This window comes from Amborella trichopoda, chromosome 5, assembly GCF_054954075.1.
Source record: "Amborella trichopoda isolate Santa Cruz 75 chromosome 5, AtrichopodaSantaCruz75HAP2 v2.0, whole genome shotgun sequence".
In the NCBI taxonomy this organism is placed as follows: Eukaryota; Viridiplantae; Streptophyta; class Magnoliopsida; order Amborellales; family Amborellaceae; genus Amborella; species Amborella trichopoda.
The window spans coordinates 7456267-7481644 of record NC_142340.1 but is presented as its reverse complement, the minus strand read 5'-3'; the positions used below and the strand labels follow the sequence as shown (position 1 = coordinate 7481644).

At 33.0% G+C, this 25378-nt stretch overlaps 2 protein-coding genes across 3 annotated transcripts in view; both read left to right on the top strand.

Moving 5' to 3' along the window:
• Positions 1-9117, top strand: part of LOC18427172 (mitochondrial carrier protein CoAc2) — a 29493-nt gene extending 20376 nt beyond the window's left edge. Inside the window, exons 8-9 of one of the 2 annotated variants that reach the window (XR_016055836.1) lie at positions 7846-8324; positions 8835-9117. The gene's annotated coding sequence lies outside the window, so the exon portion shown is untranslated. Of the gene's footprint in view, positions 1-7845; positions 8636-8834 lie in introns of those variants that run through there. The other variant, XR_016055835.1, reaches the window with a different exon arrangement.
• A 13115-nt stretch (positions 9118-22232) lies between these two features.
• On the top strand, positions 22233-24082 carry SERAT1;1 (serine acetyltransferase 1;1). Its single transcript, XM_006836225.4, has one exon. The coding sequence runs from the start codon at positions 22272-22274 to the stop codon at positions 23265-23267; it is 996 nt and encodes a 331-aa protein (XP_006836288.1). The 5' UTR covers positions 22233-22271; the 3' UTR covers positions 23268-24082.
• The last annotated feature ends 1296 nt before the right edge of the window (positions 24083-25378 follow it).

Sequence of the window (25378 nt, the reverse complement as noted above, 5' to 3'; positions counted from 1 at the left end):
TTCGTCGTAAAAAGACCCACTAGAGAACTTGCAAGACACGCCAGCATTTCGTTTCGATATACTGGAGAAACAAAAGTCTCACCAAAGTACACAACAGCCTGCGGGATCCCCACTGCTCTTTTCCATAGCATAATCAGAAACTTCGCCAGGAGAAAGCACGACGGAAGTTCTCCAAAACCCACCGAAAGTTCCACACCATACACCGGAGAAGTCAACACCTCACCAGAATTCACAAAGGCCCTCGGATTACATTTCCTGATTTTCGCTAACTGTCGATCCACGCGCACCTGACACAACCGAAAATCACGTAACTTTCTATTCATTCCTCTCCCCTCCCGTTGTTGCCAGCGAACAACCGTTGCCTGCCAAATTCCGCGATAGCTGCGGTTTTACCCCCTATCCGCTGACCAACAGGTACACCTTCAAAATCTTCATGTGTTTTAGGTGAACCACCTTTCAACATCATCTTTTTAGGTGAGCCCTTCCGCTCCACATATAGCAATGTGAGACCACTTCCCATCACAATCCCCTTCATTGGTTCATTAACCAGACCGTTAGATTGTTTCTCCACAGAGGCTGACAACAGGCGTCGCACCGGAACCCACACGTTCCGAATTTTGAGCTTCTTCATTTGGCGCTGAAAATTTTGGTGAGAATACTGGGATCTTTCATACCCAATATCCGCACACCTAACGATTCCACCAACCTGAGAATGAAAAGCCATTTTTCCTCTTCTCAGTTTAACCTCAACCCATCCATCTTCAGGGCCCGTCCGTATATGATATGTCCCCTTTTTTACGCCATTAGAACTCTTTGGAAGCTCGACTTCTGGGTGGACCCCTTCTAAACACACATCAATTCGGAACAGATCAAGACCAACCTGTAGAGTGATATCTCTTGGGCAGGGAATTCCCACGAAACGATTAATCTTAACTCTAACAATAGCAACATTTGACCCTTTAAGCATCTTACTATCTATACCACAGAACTCAGCAACATTTGACCCTTTAAGCATCTTACTATCTATACCACAGAACTCCCCAAACGAAGAAACGATCTTCTTGAAGACATCAATGTCCCACACATGCAAGGGGACACCCCAAAGACAGACCCAAGAAGGAGCTTTCTGAATAAACGACGGATGAGCCATAGGACTCTAGTCTACCAGAGTCATAAGCGAATTCCGAACCCTGTAGAATCTTTCTTTACAAGCCATTGCAACATCTCCATCAGATTTCAGGATAAAGGCAACTCGACCTTTCCCCAACAGAAAAACTTCTGGCAAGTCGGACAGGCCCCACCCTCGTCTTGCCCAATCACTAAGACTGAACATATCATCAATGGGACGGCAAAATGAGCTTATGATAGTCTGCCGAGCCCTTTTAGCAATGGATTTCCCCAACTCAATACAAATCTTCCAAGAGTCTCCTACCTCAACGAAGCCTCCACGCACCATCTCTCTCTCTTATTCAAGCAACATCTAATTGATTATTTCGACATCGAGTCAGATTGTATGTAGCAATAACAACAATGGGTTTTGGTCTTTTTGTCTAAAAGTTAAAATATCTATGTATTTAAATATAATAATATATTTTCATAAATTGGGAAATGTAGGACCTAGTCCAGGACCCGACCTACCGAGTCCAATTTTTGAACCTATACCCACATGTTCTGAGTCGGGTCCGGATCCATTGCCACCCCTATCCAAAATGAACTAAATGAGCGTGTTTGTCCTTTGGGATGATCTCGAACCCAACAACAACCGAGATATAAAGCTAGAAAGGAAGAGAATAAACCAAGTGTAGAAAATCTTAGGCGAGACAATTCTAACTCACCATCCTTGGCGAGTTTGAGAATCCTTGAGTTGGGAATTGATGATCTTACAAAAACTAGAAAATTCCAAAAAAAAATGATAAATTTATTTATTATATATGTTTTTATGTTTGCTATCATTTTATCAAAATTAGAAAGTGTTTTGCCATCATACTTATTTTTACATATTCCCTTTTTTTGGATTCTTTGTAATGGATGTGTTTCTTTAAGGTTGCAACGTTAAACAATTCAATTAAGGCTCACTTCCAAATTTTATCATAACATGTAATTTTGGTGTAAAAAATTCTTAGGATTATCTCAAAATCTATTTTCATATTTAATATAAAATTTTAAACTCCAAAAATTGTTAAAATCAAGTAGATCTATAAACATATGAATATTCTGAAAATGGATGGTTTAGATAATGTGTTGCAAGTTGCACTACTTCTAAGACTAAAATTCTTTTTTTTTTTTTTTTCATATTCGTTGAGATGATCAAACAGAGGTTTTTTAACATTAAAATAACCTTTTCTATTGAATTTGTGAGTTGGATATTTACATTTTATAAACCTTTTCCTTACAATCGGTGACCTACGTAACAAATTGGTTTTTCCAAAATCTTCTCTTTTTTTTTTAGCTCATTTGAAGTGTTTTGTTTAGATTTTACTTTAAACATATTTTTCTTATTATTTGGATTTCTTTTTTGTATATTTATTTTTTAAATATTGTTTTTGCTTGGCCGAACTCTTCCCGACTCGGGCAAAGTAATTCAAACTCGGCCCGAGTGACCTAGCTCAATCATGGGCCGAGAGCCATTGTTTTACTCACTAGAAGAAACCAATGAACGAGTAAAACTGATACAACAATGAAACGATGGTTACTTGTCGTTTATTAATTTCAACAAAGAAAAAACAAATGCTAACTTGTCGTTAATCTGATCTAAACAGCTCTTTTTATCTTCTAAATAACATAACATAGATTTGACTAATTTACGGATTAAATTTGGGATTGACCATATCATATCCAAACAATTCTTAAGCCTCTAAATAACATTATATGGATTTGATTAATTTACGGTTTAAATTTGGAAAAGTGATTTACGTCTGCCCCTATTTTTTTTAAAAATGCAAAATACTCTGTTTATAGGCAGAAATTATAAAAAATTATCAAAAAAGTTAATCAACCCACCTTTTTTTATATTTTTTCAAAATTGCCTCTCGATCGAAGGATGGAATCCTCAATGTGCATTTTTTTTAGTTTCTTCGTTAGTAGGATAGTGCCCCAAACTTTTGGGTTGTGCCCCAATAATGACAAAACTAAAAAAAAAAAAAATTCTGTTCTAGAATGTCTCGGACCAAGGGCCAATTTTAAAAAAAATAATAAGAAGGTGGTTTGACCAGCTTTCTTTTGTTATTTCTACCTATAAATAGAATATTTTGTATTTTATTAGGACGTGTACGTAAATCACCCAATTTGCAATGTGGGATTCCCGTATCCACAAGAATACTTTATTAGGTAAACGTTTATGTAGCGAGGCTCTAAATAATCAAATTAGAAACTACCTAAAAAATTTCCCTAGAAGAGATTGTTTTGATATCCAAATATCTTCAAATTGATCATCTCGACATCAAGATGCATGGACATGAGAAAAAAGTGGATTTTAAGTTTTGGAAATAGTGTATTTTGTAATGCAGTTTTAGATCATCAATTTTCAAGATTTTGAAGTTTTCATAGATCTGTCGATCTATACTATTTTTGAAGCATTAAACTTTATAAATAAAGATGAAAATATATTTTAAGACTATCACAAAGATTTCCAATGTTGAAACCACATTTCCCGACACTATTTGAAGGTAGGCTCTAATTTAATTGTTTAGATCCTAGGCTATATATATATATATATATATATATATATCCAACAAACATAGAAAATGTACTATGCATATCCCTACTAAATGTACTTCAATACAAAATCCCAAAAAGCAATACAAAATTTGAAATTCAATATTTAAATTTCAAGTCGAAAATTGTGATAACTTCTAACACTCCCCCTCAAGTTGGAGAGAGTAAAAGTTGAGTACTCCAAACTTGCCTGCAAGAAAATAAAATTGCTCTTTTTTAAGAGCTTTTGTGAATATATCGGCTTGTTGGGATGTAAGCAGTATGGATGAAACATTAGTTCAAGCCTATATATTTACAAAAGCTCTTGGAAAAAACTCCAAAAAAAAGAGCAATTTCAGTTTCTCACAGTAAAGTTGGGCGCGCGTACTCAATGTTTATCCCAACTGGTTCTATATATTCACAACAGCTCTTGAAAAAAAACAATTTTAATTTTTCACAGGCAAGTTCGGCGTACTCAATATTTATACTCCAACTTGAAGGGGAGTTGGGAATAACTACAATTTTCAAACGGAAATTCAAATCATAAATTTTAAAAATTTGACTAGATTTCTAATTTAGTTGGGATTTTGTATTGTTGTACAATTTCTAGTTTAGTAGGATAGAAATTGTATATTTTTCAATTTTGATAGATAAATCCCTACAATTAAGGGCTTGCCACCTCTCGTATTCTTTACCTTTTTGGGTAATACAATTCATTGAAAAATTTGTTACATTCAAATTACTTCAAAAGTTGACATCAACGAACTAGTGATTGCCGGTTATAGGAGGCTAACGACAACCCAGACAGCTACTTGCAAATGGAATTTAAAGTATCTCAGCATTTTGTGACCCACACTAAAGGAGAGTCATCCTTTGCGAGGTGATCCCCAAAGGCATTTAAGTGAACCCCAAAGCCACACTTATTGCAACATGTAATTTTGTTGTAAAAAATATTTAGTATTATCTTAAAATCTATTTTCAAACCTAATTAGAAAAATTTAAATTTTAAAAATAGTTAAAATCAAGTAGATCTATAAATATATGAAAATCTTTAAAATAGTCATCTAGATAATGTGTTGTCATGTACAATTTTCGAGACTAAAAAGCTTTTTTTTTTCATATTCATGTATCTTGATGTCGTGATGATCGATTGGAGGGCTCTTTCAACCTTAAAACAATATTTTCAATAGATTTTTGAGGTGCGTCTATGATTCTACATTTTAAAGTTGTAACCTTATATAAACTTTTCCCTTTTTTAATAATAGATCAGAAACCTACCGTCCATCTTCGTAGTCAAACTATCGATGGACAATGGGCTGTTTTTCAAACAATCTTTTTATTAGCACGTATAGCATGCTCTTGGGAAATATTTTCCACTAACTCCCTTGCACAAAATATTTACTTTGCATTTTTTTTTTTTTTAAATTATTGTGATCTGTCCAAAACTCACTAGATGATTTTTATTTTATTTTATTTTATTTTAAAGGTGGACTTTGTGGTCCCATATGCATGTGGCCATCAAATTCACTTGTAACAAAATTCTTTTTGACCCACAGCAATATCAGCTAAAAAACACAAAAAAGTCGAATTGAGTTAATGCTCATGAAGCACACCACATCAGTCCGCGTACAATATGATATTGATTCCCATGTCTATTTAACAAAAAAAACATGAAGCACACCACATCAACCGTATAATATGATATTGACTCCCATGTCTATTTAATAAAAAAAACATGAAGCACACCACATGAGCCACCAAATTGCCCATGTTTATTTAAGATTGGAAATCTTGAACAAAATTTTTTTAGTAATTTATCCCTAGTGAGTCAAATGATGAAGATACAATTGGTTGTTCAAGGTTATCAACTCGGTTGCCTTTTAAAAATGTCAACAAAATGTTGTAATAATGGATATAAATCTGGTAAAGTGGTAAATAATGGGAAATGTAGGACCCGGTCAAAAACCCGACCTACCAAGTCCAATTTTTGAACCTATACCCACACCCACACCCACACCCAGGTCAGGTTATTGTCGGGTTCTAAGTCGGGTCCGGATCCATTGCCACCCCTATCCAAAATGAGCTAAATGAGTGTCTTTATCCTTTGGGATGATCTCGAACCAAACAATAGCCAAGATATAAAGCTAGATAGGAAAAGAACAAACCAAGTGTGGAAAATCTCACGCGAGACAAGTTTGACTTACCACCCTTGGCGTGTTTGAGAATACTTGAGTTGGGAATTTACAAAAATAGAAAATTCCAAAAAAATATGATAAATTTATTTATTATATGTGTTTTGAGGTTTGCTATCATTTTATCAAAATTAGAAAGTGTTTTCACCATCATACTTATTTTTACATATTCCTTTTTTTTGGATTCTTTATAATGGATGTGTTTCTTAAAGGTTGCAATGTTAAACAATTCAATTATGGCGCACTTCCAAATTTTATCATGACATGTAGTTTTGTGTAAGAAATTCTTATTATTATCTCAAAATCTATTTTCATATTTGAATATAAAATTTTAAACTCCAAAAATGGTTAAAATCAAGTAGATCTATAAACATATAAAAATTTTGAAAATGAATGGTTTAGATAATGTATTGCAAGTTGCACTATTTCAGAGACTAATTTTTTTTGTTTTTTTTCATATTTGTCCATCTTAACGTCGAGATGATCAAGGAGAGGTTTTTTAACATTAAAATAACTTTTTCTATTGAATTTGTGAGGTGGATATTTACATTTTATAAACCTTTTCCTTACAATGGGTGACCTACAATACAAATTGATTTTTCCAAAATCTCCCCTTTTGTTTTTTTTTTTAAGCTCATATGAATTATTTTGTTTAGATTTAACTTTAAACATATTTTTCTTATTAATTGAATTTCTTTTTTGTATATTTATTTTTTAAATATTGTTTTTGCTTGGCCGAACTCTTCTCGACTCGGGCAAAGTAATTCAAACTCGGCCCGAGTGACCTGCCTCAGTCATGGGCCGAGAGCCATTGTTTTACTCACTAGAAGAAACCAATGAACGAGTAAAAACTGATACAACAATGAAACGATGGTTTCTTGTCGTTTATTAATTTCAACGAAGAAAAAACAAATGCTAACTTGTCGTTCATCTTATCTAAACAGCCCTTTTTATCTTCCAAATAACATGACATAGATTTGACGAATTTACGGATTAAATTTGGGATCATATCATATCCAAACAATTCTTAATCCTCTAAATAACATTATTCGTACCTTCAATGCAATTTTTGAATTTTGAGAATCCATATTTTAAACTTAAAGTAAATTTCGGATTTTTTAATATCTAACGATTGCAATTTTTTATTTTATAATATTTGGATTTTCAAAAATTGCAGGATTATCAAAATTTTCAGATTATGATGTAAATTTTCATATTTTGAAAATTCTAAAAATTGTAGTTTTCAGATTTTCATAATCCAAGATATCCAAAATCCTAAAATGTACCTAAATTAAATATTTTTGGATGTTGAACACCCAAAAGTTTTAAAAGGGGTTTTAAAAATCCGAAAGTATTAATATTGAAAAACCAAAAAATTAAATTTCGTGCACAAATATAAATTTTGTATCTTGAAAGTGAAATTGTAACATCGTTAAAGATAACCTATGTATAAGCAAATTCGTTGGATTTTAAGGTTTGCTCATAAAATATTATCATGAGGGGGTTCAGAACAACAAAACTTCCAAGCGCTCCAATCCTTAGAGATAACTCTCCAGACAATAATGTAATATTCCAATCCTTAGAGATAACTCTCTTACACGATAATACCTATCGTTTCTTCAGATAGATACACGATAATATGTTATATATAGTGATGGACCCTACTTCTTGATTCTCTATCTTCGCTGTCTATTGCAGTAAAAGAGAGCAACTTTCTGCTCTTTCTTTCTACCATCTACTCTCGTTCTTTCTACCATCTTTCGACGTCTATTGCATCCAAAAAAAAAAGGAACTTTCTCCTCTTTTTTTCTCAAAAGAGAACTTTCCCCTCTGTTTTTTCTACAAGGATGTGGGAGTTTGTTGGGATCCGTTTCATCAACAAATCCATAGGCGTGAGTATTCTTTATTTTGTCCTAATCCTCTTTATTATTTTTTATGTCTTTGTCTGCCTTCTTTATAGACGGTCGAGAGAGGACAAAGCCATAAACCAACTTATACTGCAGCTGGAAAGCGATCAAGGTAACACTGAAAACCAGATTGAAAACCAGACAGAGCAGCAAGAAGAGCGAAAGGGCCTACTTAATCTTTTTCCAACCTTTCGAATTTCATCAAGAGTTTCTTTGTATGGTAGCATCTGTGTTATATGTTTGGAAAGTTTTATGAGAGACGATGTAGTTAGGGAACTACAACCTTGCCACCATACCTTCCATCAACACTGCATCGACCGATGGTTGGGTAAAAAAAGCAGTTGTCCAATTTGCCGAAGGTGTTTCTTACCTTGAGTTTCGAAGAATCCGACTCGGCAATGTCTCATATGGGAAACAAATTCGAAACATTGCTCCAACTCTGCAATGTTTTATATAGGAAACAATTGCTTGCACCGGCTCGACAATATCTCATATCGGAAACATTGCTCCAACTCGACAATGTCTCAGATGGGTAACTATTACATGACTTCGGCAATGTCTTTGCTGTTTTATTAATTTTTACCTAGATTCAGACATCAAACAGTACCCACCCTATTCCCTTTTATGTCGCATTATAATTTTTTTTTCTTTTTATTTTAGTTTCTTTTTAGCGTTCCAGAAGTTATAGCCTTTCCCTCGTTATTTCTGCAGTGATGAAGGGTAATAGGCTTTTAACTCTCTAGTTTTCCTCTACATTGACGAATTGTAATAGATTTTTAACTCTGTAGTTTTTTCTTCTTGATGTTTAAAGATTGAATAAACGAATGAATTATTATTATTTGATTTTTCTTTTCTTGAATGAGTATTAGTATGATAGTTGCCTAATGTTCTAAAGTTGTGGACGCGTTTTTATTCATAATAATTTCGGTCTCATTTCAATATGGAAATCTCTCTATGTTTACTTGTTGCCATGGCACTTCAAGATGCAAGCAAAATTCATGATTTGTATCCAGTTTTGTTTATCTTTTTTTTTTTTTTTCAGCAAAGAAAGCATGAATATTGTTGAACCCGATATGTATTCAGGATTTGTATGGTGGTTTTTTACACGAAAGAAAGCATGGATAATATGGAAGACGATTTGCATGGAGTTGTAACTACAAGGTGGGTTTCCGGCTTTTCTGTCACAAATTGATTCTTTCAAAGTTCTTTTTTTTTTTTTATTACTTTTTAAATCTCTTGTGAATGTGTCTTTAAATTTTATTTTTGAGTGATTTATAGAGAGACTCTAAATTTTTTTCGAAAGTACAAAATGCATCGTTGATAGATAGAAATTACAAATTCGTGGTTTAAGGTATATTTATTTTTTAAATACTTTTTCTTGCTTAGCCAAACTCTTTCCGACTCGGACAGAGTACTTCGGACTCACACCGAGTGATCCGACTTCTCACCAAAAAAATGTAACTCCTTATCTTCAACTTCCCTATCCTTTTATAAAGGGTTCGGTTTCCACAAGGTTGCAACCTTAAACAATCCAATTATGGCGCACCTTCAAATTTTATCATTCATAATATGTAATTTTAGTGAAAAAATTATCTCAAAATCAATTTTTCATATCTAATTATAAACTTTTAAGCTCCAAAAATGGTTAAAATCGAGTAGATCTATAAACATATAAAAATATTGAAAATAGATAGTCTAGATAATGCATTGCAAGATGAACTATTTTTTGGACTAATTTCTTTTTTCTTTTCATATTCATACATTGCGATGTCGAGATGATCAATTAGAAGTTTCTTCAACAATAAAACAACATTATCCGATGGAGTTTTGAGGTGCATCCTTTATTCTATATTTTAAGGTTGCAACCTTATAAAAACTTTTTCTTATAAAAAATTCCCAAAAAAAAAAAACCCTCACCCTTAAAAGATAAACCTATCGTCCTCTTTATGTTCCAAGCCAACCCAAACTAACCCGTACTTCCCTTTCTTTCAGGGGCACTGTCCTACTAACTAAAAAATGGGACAAGGGCAATTTTAGGGGCATTGCCCAACTAACCAACAAAACAATGGGACCAGGGGCAACTTTAGAAAAAGGATTGTATACAATGAGATCATTTACCATTGATACAAGCCTCACAACCACTTACAACCATTTGCTGTGAAGTTTGATAGCTTGGATAGGTCACAAAGTTGGAGAATTTTTTTTTTGAAGTATGAGCTTGTTCCATGGAATAATTGCAGCTACCTAATTTCACATCCAGTGGTCAAGATTAATGTGACCACCTTATATGTAATCCAATGGTAAACATTAATGTGACCACCTTATAGGGCCTCATTCTTTAGGAAACTAATGTTGGGTTTAATAGTATGCTATCAAATGAGTTGAGCAAAATCTTCTATGTTTGGGTCAAATCTTTTATTTTTTGCCTTAATGCGGTATGGTTTGGCTTACCTAGTACCTCTAGCCTAATGCAGTAGGTTTTTTTTTATTTTTTTATATCTAAGAACTTAAGATGTGTTGTGCATGGAAGCTCTAAACCTCAACTATGATGAAAAAGAAACTGAAAAAATTAATAAAAAATTAAGTAAAAAAACTTTTTGGATATACTTTAACACCCTTAATTTTACATGGGACACCAATTTGTTCACATCCATCTCTAAAATGGACATTACATGCATAAGGGGACGCCATTGTAGAAATACTACCCTTGACACATATCCTACTTTTCCACTTATTAAGGGAAAGCTTTGGGGGAAGTTGATAACATATATTTTAGGCAAAACCCTAAGTACCCTAATTCAGGTGGTTCGATTGAAAATTTCCATCCCTATTTACCCAAATTCAGGCGGTTTGATTGAAATTTTCCATTGTAAGCGAAGTCATGGTGATTGAATCAACAATGGAATTTGATATGGTTGTTTTATGGAATTTGATATGGTGGTTTTATGACGATACTTTGCCGATTGCGAGATAACTTTTATATTTACCCAAATCATGTAATCCTCCCACGATATCATACCCTTTTGGATGTAAATAAGGTAGGATATATATTATAATATTATGTAGACTGTGGTTTCTACTATATAGTTGTGGGTTTGAGTTTTCCATTCAGATCACCTTGAATTCTTTTTACATTTTTTAAAAATTTATTACGCTTTCAGTTTTCGTATTAGGCAAGTTGGTTTTGTAGTATCAGATAAACCATAATAGAGTATGTTGTTTTGAAATAGGACCCGGTTTCTATGCGGTGAAGCCCGCATATGTAGAAGCGCGGGCCTATTAATAAATCTATTTTTGAGATGGATTTTAAGACTTAAGTTTTAAGGACATGTAATCTCTAACATGGAGATCCTGAATATGAAAATAAATAAATTTTAAAAACTAAAAATAATAATTTTAGTAAGAAAACATTTGGGCCGTTAGTTTCTATTGATTTTAGCTAGTTAGACCCTAAACATGTAAATATTAGATTCTGAATAAATACAACAATTTATAATTAAAAAATGAAGGCAAGGTATCAAGCCATTATACAAAAAATAAACCATAACAACGATCATGAAGCAGAGCATACCAGATCTATGGCTAAAAATATAATGATCAAAGTCGTCATGAATGTCGAATTAAAAAGAGACGTGAAAATTAATGCAGTTTGCACTTCTCCCACAATTTTCGAATTGAAATTCAAATATTAAATTTCAAATTTTGTATCGCTTTCTAATTTATTTACGATTTTGTATTGCTATATACTTTCTAGTTTAGTAGGACAGGCGTGGTACACTTTCTATTTTTATTCGATAAAAGGTGCGGTTTGTATAGAGCCTACGCTCTAAACAATCAAATTAGAGCCTACCTTCAAATCGTTTCTAGAAATATGGTTTTAATATTGAAAATATTTGTGATAGACTTAAAATATATTTTCTATATTTATTTATAAAGTTTAAAGCCTCGAAAATAGTGTATATCGACAGATCTATGAAAATACACTATTTCCAAAACTTGAATCCATTTTTTCCTGATGTCCATGCATCTTGATGTCGAGATGATTAATTTGAAGATATTTGGACATCAACCGCTTCTGGTGAAATTTTTGAGGTAGGCTCAAATTGGATTGTTTAAAGCCTTGGCTCTATATAAACTTTTCTCTTAGATAAATCCCTACAAGATTTTATATTGTTGTACCCTTTCTAGTTAAGTACAAGATTTTGTGTGGTTGTAAACTTTCTAATTTAGTAGGATACGGATTGTACATTTTCTATTTTTTTTAGATAAATCCCTACAAGTAACTGTACAATTTCTAGTTTAATAGGATAGACATCGTACATTTTCTATTTTATTCTTTATGCATACCCCACGCTTAGGTGATCGAGGGAAAGACGTGCAAACGTGCTTAGTTGATGGAGGGAAAGAGGGGCAAACGTAAAAGAGAGGTAAAAATGATGCAAACGTAGAGATATGCAAATTTTCTTTGCACGAGAGAGAGATGATGGTTACCGATATAAGAAAAAAAAAAAAGAAAAAAAAAACCAGTAGGAAAACCGGCTTCCAGAAGCTTTTTCAAGGTGAGCACGCAACGGAATTTTTGAGACCTTCGTACCATGTCAAATTTTGGAGTAATTTGAATGAAACAATTTTTCAATGAATTGTATTACCCAAACGTGGGGTATATGTAAAGAATACAAGCTGTTGTCTTCTCTTAATGGTATGGATTTAGCTAACAAACATAGAAAATGTACGATGCATATCCCAACTAAATGTACTTCAATACAAAATCCCAAAAAGCAATGCAAATTTTGAAATTCAATATTTAAATTTCAATTCAAAAATTGTGGTAACTTCTGACACTCCTCAAGTTGGAGAAAGTAAAGGTTGAGTACTCCAAACTTGCCTGCGAGAAAATAAAATTGCTATTTTTCAACAGCTTTTGTGAATATATCGGCTTGTTGGAATGTAAGTAATATGGATGAAAGACTAGATCAAGCCTATATATTTACAAAAGCTCTTGGAAAAAACTCCAAAAAAAAGAGCAATTTCAGTTTCTCACATAAAAGTTGGGCGCGCTTGCTCAATGTTTATCCCAACTGGTTCTATATATTCACAACAACTCTTGAAAAAAAACAATTTTAGTTTTTCACAGGCAAGTTCGGCGTACTCAATGTTTGTACTCCAACTTGAAAGGGAGTGTTGGGAATAACAACAATTTTCAAACAGAAATTCAAATAAAAAATTTTAAAAATTTGACTAGATTTCTAATTTAGTTGGGATTTTGTAATGTCGTACAGTTTCTAGTTTAGTAGGATAGAAATTGTACATTTTCTATTTTTGATAGGTAAATCCCTACAATTAAGGGTTAAAATTTAAATTCTAAAAATGGATAAAATCAAGTAGATCTATAAATATTTGAAAAATTTTAAAATGGTCATCTAGATAATGTATTGCAAGATGTACAATTTTCGAGACTAAATTTTTTATTTTTCATATTCATGCATCTCGAAGTCGAGATGATTGATTGAAGGGCTTTTTCAACATTAAAACAATATTTCTAATAGATTTTTGAGGTGCATTATGATTCTACATTTTAAGGTTGCATTCTTATATATACTTTTCCCTTTTTTAATAATAGATCAGAAACCTACCGTCCATCTTCATAGTCAAACTATCGATGGACTCTGGGCAGTTTTTCAAACAATCTTCGTATTAGCACGGAAATATTTTCCACTAATTCCATTGCACAAAATAATTACTTTGCATTTTTTTTTTTTTGAAATTATTGTGATCTGTTTAAAACTCACTAGATGACTTTTTATTTTATTTTATTTTAAAGGTGGACTTTGTGGTCCCATATGCATGTGGCCATCAAATTCACTTGTAACAAAATTCTTTTTGACCCACAGCAATATCAGCTAAAAAACACAAAAAAGTCGAATTGAGTTAATGCTCATGAAGCACACCACATCAGTCCGCGTATAATATGATATTGATTCCCATGTCTATTTAACAAAAAAAACATGAAGCACACCACATCAACCGTATAATATGATATTGACTCCCATGTCTATTTAATAAAAAAAACATGAAGCACACCACATGAGCCACCAAATTGCCCATGTTTATTTAAGATTTTAAATCTCGAACAAAATTTTTTTAGTAATTTATCCCTAGTGAGTCAAATGATGAAGATACAATTGGTTGTTCAAGGTTATTAAGGGAAAGCTTTGGGGGAAGTTGATAACATATATTTTAGGAAAAACCCTAAGTACCCTAATTCAGGTGGTTCGATTGAAAATTTCCATCCCTATTTACCCTAATTCAGGCGGTTTGATTGAAATTTTCCATTGTAAGCGAAGTCATGGTGATTGAATCAACAATGGAATTGGATATGGTTGTTTTATGGAATTTGATATGGTGGTTTTATGACGATACTTTGCCGATTGCGAGATAACTTTTATATTTACCCAAATCATGTAATCCTCCCACGATATCATACCCTTTTGGATGTAAATAAGGTAGGATATATATTATAATATTATGTAGACTGTGGTTTCTACTATATAGTTGTGGGTTTGAGTTTTCCATTCAGATCACCTTGGATTCTTTTTACATTTTTTATAAATTTATTACGCTTTCAGGTTTCGTATTAGGCAAGTTGGTTTTGTAGTATTAGATAAACCATAATAGAGTATTTTGTTTTGAAATAGGTCCCGGTTTCTATGCGGTGAAGCCCGCATATGTAGAAGTGCGAGCCTATTAATAAATCTATTTTTGAGATGGACTTTAAGACTTAATTTTTAAGGATATGTAACCTCTAACATGGAGATCCTGAATATGAAAAATAAATAAGTTTTAAAAACTAGAAATAATAATAGCAATAAAACATTTGGACCGTTAGTTTCTATTGATTTTAGCTACTTCGACCTTAAACATGTAAATCATGAGATTCTGAATAAATACCACAATTTATAATAAAAAAATGAAGGCAAGGTATCAATCCATTATACAAAAATAAACAATAACAGTGATCATGAAGCAGAGCACACCAGATCTACGGCTAAAAATATAATGATCAAAGTCCTCATGAGGTGAGAATTAAAGCAGATTGCACTTCTCCCACAATTTTCGAATTGAAACTCAAATATTAAATTTCAAATTTTGTATTGCTTTCTAATTTAGTTGGGATTTTGTATTGCTATATACTTTCTAGTTTAGTAGGATAGGCATGGTACATTTTCTATTTTTATTAGATAAAGGGTGCGGTTTGTATAGAGCCTACGCTCTAAACAATCAAATTAGAGCCTACCTTCAAATAGTTTTTGGAAATGTAGTTTCAATATTGGAAATATTTGTGATAGACTTAAAATATAATTTTTATATTTATTTATAAAGTTTAAAGCTTCAAAAATAGTATAGATCGATAGATCTATGAAAACTTGAAAATCTTGAAAGTAGATGTTCAAAAATATGTTACAAAATACACTATTTTCAAAACTTGAATCCATTTTTTTTTGATGTCCATGCATCTTGATGTCGAGATGATTAATTTGAAGATATTTGGGCATCAATCGCTTCTGGTGAAAATTTTGAGGTAGGCTCAAATTGGATTGTTTAGAGCCTTGGCTCTATATAAACTTTTCTCTTAGACAAGTCCCTACAAGATTTTATATTGTTGTACACTTCCTAGTTAAGTACAAGATTTTGTATGGTTGCAAACTTTCTTATTTAGTAGGATACGGATTGTACATTTTCTATTTTTTTTTAGATAAATCCCTCCAAGATTTTGTATTACTATATAATTTTTAGTTTAATAGGATAGGCATTGTACATTTTCTATTTTCATCTTTACGCATACCCCACGCTTAGGTAATGGAGGGAAAGAGCTGCAAACGTTTTTAGATAATGGAGGGAAAGAGGGGCAAACGTAAAAGACAGGTAAAAATGATGCAAACGTAGCGATATGCAAATTTTATTTGCACGAGAGAGAGATGATGGTTACTGATATAAGAAAAAAAAACAAAAAAAACCAGTTGGAAGACCGGCCTCAAAAAGGCTTTTCAAGGTGAGCGCGCAACTGAATTTTTGAGACCTTCGTACCATGTCAAATTTTGGAGTAATTTGAATGGAACAATTTTTCAATGAATTGTATTACTCAAATGTGGGGTGTATGTAAAAAATACAAGAACTTGTATTCCTTTAATGGTAAGGAATTATCTAACAAAAATAGAAAATGTACAATATGCATATCCCTACTAAATGTACTTCAATAAAAAATCCCAAAAAGCAATACAAAATTTGAAATTCAACATTTAAATTTCAATTCGAAAATTGTAGTAACTTCTAACACTCCCCCTCAAGTTGGAACGAGTAAAGGTTGAGTACTCCAAACTTGCCATTGAAAAAATAAAAGTGCTCTTTTTCAAGAGCTTTTGTGAATATATCGGCTTGTTGGGATGTAAGTATTATGAAGGAAACAATAGTTCAAGAAAAAAAGCAATTTCAGTTTCTCCCGGGAAAGTTAGGCGGGCGTACTCAATGTTTATCTCAATTGGTTCTATATATTCACAACAGCTCTTGAAAAAAAACAATTTTAGTTTTTCATAGGCAAGTTTGGCGCACTCAGTGTTTATACTCCAACTTGAAGAGGAGTGTTGGGAATAACTACAAATTTCAAACGGAAATTCAAATCATCAATTTCAAAATTTTGACTAGACTTTTAATTTAGTTGGGATTTTGTATTGTTGTACAGTTTCTAATTTTGTAGGATAGAAATTGTACATTTTCTATTTTTGATAGATAAATCCATACGATTAAAGGGTAGCAACCTCTCGTATTCTTTAACTTTTGGATAATACAATTTATTGAAAAATTTGTTACATTCAAATTACTTTAAAATTTTACATCAGCAAACTAGTGATTGCCAGTTATAGGAGCCTACCAACAACCCGGACAGCTACTTGCAAATGGAATTTAAAGTATCTCAGCATTCTGTGACCCACACTAAACGAGCGTCATCCTTTGCGAGGTGATTCCCAAAGGCATTTAAGTGAATCCCAAAGCCACATTTATTATAACATGTAATTTTGTTGTAAAAAATATTTAGTATTACTTTAAAATCTATTTTCATATCTAATTAGAAAAATTTTAATTTTAAAATCCGTTAAAATCAAGTAGATCTATAAATATATGAAAATCTTTAAAATGGTCATCTAGATAATGTGTTGCAGGATGTGCAATTTTTTAGACTAAAAAACTTTTTTTTTTCATATTCATGCATCTCGATGTCGAGATGATCGATTCGAGGTCTTTTTCAACCTTAAAACAATATTTCCAATAGATTTTTGAGGTCAATCTATAATTCTACATTCTAAAATTGCAACTTTATATAAACTTTTCCCTTTTTTAATAATAAATCAGAAACCTACCGTCCATCCTTTTAGTCAAACTATAGATGGACTATAAGTTGTTTTTCAAACAATCTTCTTATTAGCACGTATAGCATGCTCTTGGGAAATATTTTCCACTAACTCCCTTGCACAAGATAATTACTTTGCATTTTTTTTTTTTTTTTAAATTCTTGTGATCTGTCCAAAACTCACTAGATGATTTTTTATTTTATTTTATTTTATTTTAAAGGTGGACTTTGTTGTCCCATATGCATGTGGCCATCAAATTCACTTGTAACAAAATTCTTTTTGACCCCACCGCAATATCAGCTAAAAAACACAAGAAAGTCGAATTGAGTTAATGCTCATGAAGCACACCACATCAGTCCATGTATAATTTGATATTGGTTACCATGTCTATTTAACAAAAAAAACATGAATCACACCACATCAGCCGTATAATATGATATTGACTCCCATGTCTATTTAATAAAAAAAACATGAAGCACACCACATCAGCCACCAAATTGCCCACGTTTATTTAAGATTGGAAATCTTGAACAAAAAAAATTTAGTTATTTCTAATAGGTACCTCCCAAAAAGAAAAAAAATTTCAAATTACCATCTTCAGCTCTTGGAAAATGAACCAGCATTTCAATAACTTACCCCGAGAGCCCCAATAAAATGATAAAATACCCTTATTTATCCAAAGTTACAAATGCGTTAATTATTCAAAATAAGTGATGAGAAACAATTGGGGCCATTTCTTTATTTATAGAAAAAAGTTTATATAAGGATACAACCTTATAATGTAGAACTACATATGCACTTCAAAAATCCATCCAAAAAGGTAGTTTTAACATTGAAAAACCCTTTTATTAATCATCTTGACATCGAAATGTATGACAATGAAAAATAAAAATATTTTAAGTCTCAGAAATAGTGGATTTTACAACATATTATCTACACCGTCCATTTTCAAGATTTTGATATGTTTATAGATCTACTTGATTTTGACCATTTTTAAAATTTAAAATTTTATAATTAAATATAAAAAAAGATTTTAAGATAATCCTAAGAATATTTTATATTAAAATTATATACCATGATAAAATTTAAATGTGCTCCTTACTTGGAATAAATGTTATTCTATTTGGGGCCTCTTGGGACGTCAAGTTAATAAAATGCTCAAAATTGTTCTTCTTTCCTATCCTGAACAAACACCAATTTGAGAATTTTTAAATTTTCACTTGAAGAGATAGTTAAAGAGCAGTGTTTGAAAACTCGCCGAGTCGAGCCGGACTCGCCCGGTTCGACTCGGGAATCGCCTGCTACCGAGCCGATTCCACGGAAAAACCGGGAATCGCCCGTATCCAGAGAGAACCAGGCGATTCCGAATAGTGAATCGCGAGTCTCACAAAAAAAAAATGGTATTTTTTTGGGTTTACACGTAGAGTGACATGTGGCCACACGTGGTAACTCATCTCACGTTTGCCTCCCTCACGTTTCTACAGCCGCATCAGAAAGTCTAATACACATGACTTTATAGAGAACCAAGCAACACTCATCCTACGATGTGGGATAATTCCCACAAAAAGTCATTAAAGCAATATCATTGAATATATATTATTATAGAAAGTAAAAGAATCACATGTGACGACGTGGCCATGTTAGTTGACAACACCGAATTTTGTGTGTATGTCTTGAGTTCGAACCCCATAGCGAACACCAAAAGATATTTTGAGTTCAAACCCCTTAGCGCACAACAAACTTTTTTTTTTTTTGAGATCGAATCCCTTAGCGCACACCCAAAAAATACAAAAAAAATTTTGTTGTCAAAAAAATAAACAAAGGCAGAAAATACTGTTGTAAAAACATAGAAAAAATATAAAATAAAAAGCTCATCAAGATAAAGATAAATAGGATAATACAACATTTTTTTATTTTTCTTGTAAAAAAAATACAATTTGTTGTCAAAAAAATAAAAACAGGCAAAAAATACTATTGTAAAAAAATAGAAAAAATATAAAATAAAAGGTTTTTCAAGATAAAGATAAAAAATATAATACAATATTTTTTTATTTTTCTTGTAAAAAAAATACAAGGTAATATAACAAGTATTTCTTGCAAAAAAAATAAAACAAAAGGCATAAAAAAATAAAATGTACTTTGGCAGCATCATTTTTTTATTTTTCTTGTAAAAATAAAATAAAAAGTAATACAACAAGCAAAAAAAAATGTAGTACATCTTCTTCTTTTGTCAAAAAAAAAAAACAAAGATAATCAACAAGTATCATATTTTTCTTGTAAAAAAATAAAAAATAACACAATAAGTAATTCTTGTCAAAAAAATAAAAGGTATTTCTTCATACAACCTAGGAATAAATGGTCTAATTATATTTTTTATTTTTATAACAAGATGGTCTTTAACATAAATTTAGTAATATTAATTTAAAAATAGCACTCATACAATGAGACCATTTGAAATCTCTCTCTTTCTACTAACAATCTCTTCCACTAATTTATTCTAGAGACCTAAAAAATTAAAAATAATTGGTACGCATTCTAATAATTTCTACATTGATAACCAAATCTTTTATTTCATTTATTAATTTTTGTATTATAAATCATGTAGTGTACTATTTTCCTTAAAGTTGTCAATAATACATTTTAAATTAGATGATATTATAAATCCGGCTCGACTCGAGAAATGCTTGCTACCAAGCCGGTTCCACGAAAAAACCTGAACAGCCCGTGTCTAGAGAGAACCGAGCGATTCCGAATAGTGAATCACTAGTCTCACAAAAAAAACCGGTATTTTTTTGGGTTTACATGTGGCGTTCCACGAAAAAATCGGGAATCGCTCGTGTTCAGAGAGAACCGGGCGATTCCGAATAGTGAATCGTGAGTCTCACAAAAAAAACAAGTATTTTTTTAAGTTTACACGTGGCAGCCTCACATGAGCGACACGTGGCCACTGTACGAGAGTGACACGTGGCCACACGTGGTAACTCATCTCACGTTTGCCTCCCTTACGTTTCTACAAGCATATCAAAAAGTCTAATACACATGACTTTATAGAGAACCAAGCAACACTCATCATTCGATGTGAGATAATTCCATAAAAAGTCATTAAAGCAATATCATTAAATATATATTATTATGGAAGCTAGAAGAATTGACAACACCGAATTCGGGGTGTATGTCTTGAGTTCGAACCCCATAGCGAACACCAAAAAAAATTTTGAGTTCGAACCCCTTAGCGCACAACAATTTTTTTTTTTTTTTTGAGTTCGAACCCCTTAGTGCATAACCAAAAAATACAAAAAAAGTTTTGTTGTCAAAAAAATAAACAAAGGCATAAAATACTGTTGTAAAAAAATATAAAAAATATAAAATAAAAGGCTTTTCAAGATAAAGATAAAAAAGATAATACAACATTTTTTTATTTTTCTTGTAAAAAAATACAATTTGTTGTCAAAAAAATAAACAAAGGCAAAAAATATTGCTGTAAAAAAATATAAAATAAAAGACTTATCAAGATAAAGATAAAACATATAATACAACATTTTTTTATTTTTCTTGTAAAAAAAATACAAGGTAATATAACAAGAATTTCTTGCAAAAAAAATAAAACAAAAGGCATAAAAAAATAAAATATACTTTGGCAGCATCATTTTTTTTATTTTTCTTGTAAAAATAAAATAAAAAGTAATACAACAAGCAAAAAAAAATGTAGTACATCTTCTTCTTTTGTCAAAAAAAAAAAAAACAAATATAATCAATAAGTATCATATTTTTCTTGTAAACAAAAATAAAAGATAACACAATAAGTATTTCTTGTCAAAAAAATAAAAGGTATTTCTTCATACAACCTAGGAATAAATGGTCTAATTATATTTTTTATTTTTATAACAAGATGGTCTTTAACATAAATTTAGTAATATTAATTTAAAAATAGGATTCATACAATGAGACCATTTGAAATTTCTCTCTTTCTACTAACAATCTCTTCCACTAATTTATTCTAGAAACCTAAAAAATTAAAAATAATTGGTACGCATTCTAATAATTTCTACATCGATAATCAAATCTTTTATTTCATTTATTAATTTTTGTATTATAAATCATGTAGTGTACTATTTTTCTTACAGTTGTCAATAATACATTTTAAATTAGATGATATTATAAAATATTTTGGATTTGTTATTATTTATATAATAAAATAATTATAAAATATTATTGGTATATAATATTATAGTTAGTTAGTTTGTAATAATTTTGGTTTTTTTAGCGGATTAGGGTTTTCCTCCAATTCGAGATTTTAGTGGCCAAAATTTCATCGATTTAGTCAACTCTTTGTTGTAGTCCATATATGATTATATAATTAATCCATGATAATTTTATGATTTCTTTTATGTGATGTAAATTTAATGGTCAACATAAGTTCATACAGGGAAAGAGCATCTCAATATTCACAAATTGATGAAAAAAATAATGTAGTACCCTAATTTCTTATTGGATTCCTAAAAAAAAACATTTATAATGAATTTTAATAATTTTTTCGGATTTTTTTGAAGCTTTAATCTAACCGATTCAGCCGATTCCTGATCCAGATTGCCGGTTCACCTATCCGGATCAGTTTTTGAAGTGCTCGATCCGGGTCACCGATCCACTTTTTAAACCATTGGTTAAAAGAAATGCCAAAAAAAAAAAAAAAAAAAAGAAAAACCTTAAGTATTAATTGTGAACCGTTTGAACCCTTTTAAAGAGGTGTTTCAACCTCTTAATATTTTCGCCAAAATTTACATTGCATCACCCAAGAACAATGGGGGCTTGTCGAGGCTTATCCAACCAACGGATTGGATTGTGGACGGTTGATCCACAGCCTTTGATTTCCGGTGATCATGGGACTACAACAATGGAGAAAAACCTCCACAGTACTTGGACATGTAGCCACGAAGGGGCATCCACGATATTCCCTTCGAAACCAAGTGGCAAATCCCTGCATCACTCTAAAACGGGGTGATATCCCCAACAAAAAATAATGCAAAACCCAAACAGAAGGCAGTCACAGAGCGAAGACTTCCCCTCTCACCATTTCCATGGCCGGAGACGAACCCCCACCTCTCTCGGACTCAGACCCACACCAACATCAAACCCTAAAACCACCATCGCCATTAAACCAGAAAATATCGGCTCAAAAAAGAGGTGAAGATGCAGCAAATGAAGCCATGGATAAAGGAGGAGGTTCATCAGAGTCGGATTCTGAAGAAGGAGGAGAGAGTGGTGGAATTTGGGCCCAAATCAAATACGAAGCCCTCCAAGACGCGGAGGCGGAGCCAGCATTGGCAAGTTATCTATACTCGACTGTGCTCGTCCACCCCACACTGGAAAGGTCCCTCGCATTTCATTTAGGGAACAAGCTCTCCTCTCCATTGCTCCTCCCGTCCTTGCTCTACGACCTCTTTCTCGGGGCGCTTTCTGCTTCTTCCACTCTCCGTGCTGCTGCCCGTGCTGATCTGAGGGCGGTGCGCCTCCGTGACCCGGCCTGCCGCTCCTTCAACCACTGTCTCTTGAATTATAAGGGTTTTTTAGCATGTCAGGCCCACAGGGCGGCCCACCGGCTGTGGTCGCAAGGTCGCCATTCACTGGCACTCGCCCTCTCCTCCCGCGTTTCCGAGGTATTTGCTGTAGACATCCATCCTGCCGCCCGCATTGGCCTGGCCATTTTGTTCGACCACGCGACTTCTGTTGTGATTGGGGAAACCGCTGTTGTGGGCGACCATGTGTCGATTTTGCACCATGTGACGCTTGGCGGGACGGGATTGGAGAAGGGGGAAAGGCACCCGAAGATTGGGGATGGGGTGTTGATAGGTGCAGGAGCGACGGTGTTGGGGAATGTGAGTGTGGGGGCGGGGGCAAAGATCGGGGCAGGGTCGGTAGTGTTGACGGATGTGCCTCCAAGGACAACTGCAGTCGGTAATCCGGCAAAGGTGGTGAGGGGGCGGGACGGGGCAGCATCGAGGCTCAATGATGTGCCGGGGGAGTCCATGGATCACACATCGTTTATATCAGATTGGTCAGATTATGTCATCTAGGAGAATTCTTCAGTAGGTGCTGTCATTCTCTATCATTTCCTTGTGTTTTCTCTCTGTATGTCTCTCCCTCTCTCTTCTCTGCTGCTCTATGTGTCTCTTTTCCAAAACTCTTTCTCTTTCTCTTATTCCTCTCTCTGTGTACAATCTGCATGTGTTAGCTTTCCCCCTGACTCTTCTATGTTTCATGGGAACTTGGTAAAATCTGTGTAATTGTTTACTCAAATGGCTTTCGCTTGTAGTATAAAATCATCTTTGCATGGATAAACTTGGTTAATTAGATGCATAGAAATTCTGAGGCCTCAAAACTTATCGTCTATATTTTTTATTGGATTGAGGTTTCATTCTGTTCGATATTGTGCGAGATGGTTTAAGTGGAATGCCAAAAAAAAAAAAGGCAAGGGTAGGCCGAAAAGGACATGGCTATAGTTCAAGTAGAAGTTCAAGTGGAAGGCTCAAAAAAAAAAGGCAAGGGGTAGGCCAAAAAGGACATGGCTGGAAGTTGTGAGAAAGGATATGGGGACATATGGCCTCCCTGAGGGTATAGTCTTAAAAATCAGGATATAGGGACTTATGGCCTCCTTGAGGGTATGTATGACCCTTAATAGAGCAGGATGTGGGGATTTATGGCTGAGGTTATGATCCTTAATAGAGTAGAATGATGGACTAGGATTCGTGTTGCCGACCCAATTAATTGGGAAAAGATTATGATGTGTAGCCGACCCAATTAATTGGGAAAAGATTATGATGATAATAACTATTGAACATTGTGTAATTTGTTTCCTAAATGAAGTAAAGTAGGTTGGTTCTCTTGTTTACTTTTTAGTGTGAACTGATTTTATCTATGATGACGTGATACGTGGTTTGATTGTAGAAATATTGCATAGAATCTGCTCCTTATTGCTGTTGTTTCATTTGGGAAGAAGAGTGAAGGCTGATGGGTTTTTTCCCCTTTGCATTGTGGCTATAAGCATTGTGTCTTAAACTTTTAAGAACTGTATTCTCCCTTATTTTGGTCTAAATTGAATCACATCCATTGTAAATGAGGGTGTCCATAGGGTTGAGTTTGTCTCTCAACTGAACTCGCTTACATACTAGAAAGTATTAGTCTCTCTTTCTGTCACATAGATTTTTGCCGAAAGTGTGTGGCTTAATTTGGCTTATCCTGCGTTGTCTTGGTTCTCTGTGTCCCAACATCTGTTCATCATCACTATTAGTTTTGGAGATAGATGCTCCTTTTTCTTTTGCATAATTATTTCATATCATATCATGCACCATGGTATTGCAGTAACGATCAGTCAGTCTTTGTAGTTTTTATTTGATTGAATATAGTTCCCACAAAATATATAAATCCTTTCTCATGGTTGTTCTGCTCATGTCGTTACATTGCTCTATGAAACTCTCAAGACAAGATGACTAGTTAGTTTCTTTATTATTTAAAAAACGTTTGTATCGCTTTGTGGTTTGAATCCATTAGCCTTAGTGAAGTAAGCTATTTATCATTGTCTTTTTGCATTTTGTTTTGTTGGATTAATGCTTATGCATGATGGTTATGAAAACCACTTCACGTCAATTAAGCTTGTGAGTTGTGACTAGTGCCAAGAAGTAGAATGGCTTGTGTCTTATTTCTCACTGGTTCTGGATCACAGTTGTCCCCTTATGCACACAATAAAGGCATTTGTGCGTAGTTGCAAGGAAAACAAGTTCTTAGGTGAATGTCTTTGGTGATATTTTGGAGTTTTATTATTGTTAATTTCACGAGAAAAACATACATAGAAATGGTTGTGATCCATCACTACCATTGAGGCATTGCCAATGTGGGCTTTACTTGTATTTTGTCTATTAGAGATGTAACCATGTTCCACATTATCAGGCGGGCTTTTTGTTCAATGTGTAGAGTTTGATTATATTGAAGCAGTTCAAGCAATGGTAGAATTTTTGGGGTCTCGACAAGAATCCTTGGTCATATTATTGGCTAATCATTGTCCAGGATTTAGGAGAATATATTCTTTCTAACAAAAATTTCTAGAAGGAACTTCCAATATTAAATTCTCTATTTTCATAGGTTTTATAATTTATTCAATAGAATTTTGTGCATGTGTATGTATGTATTC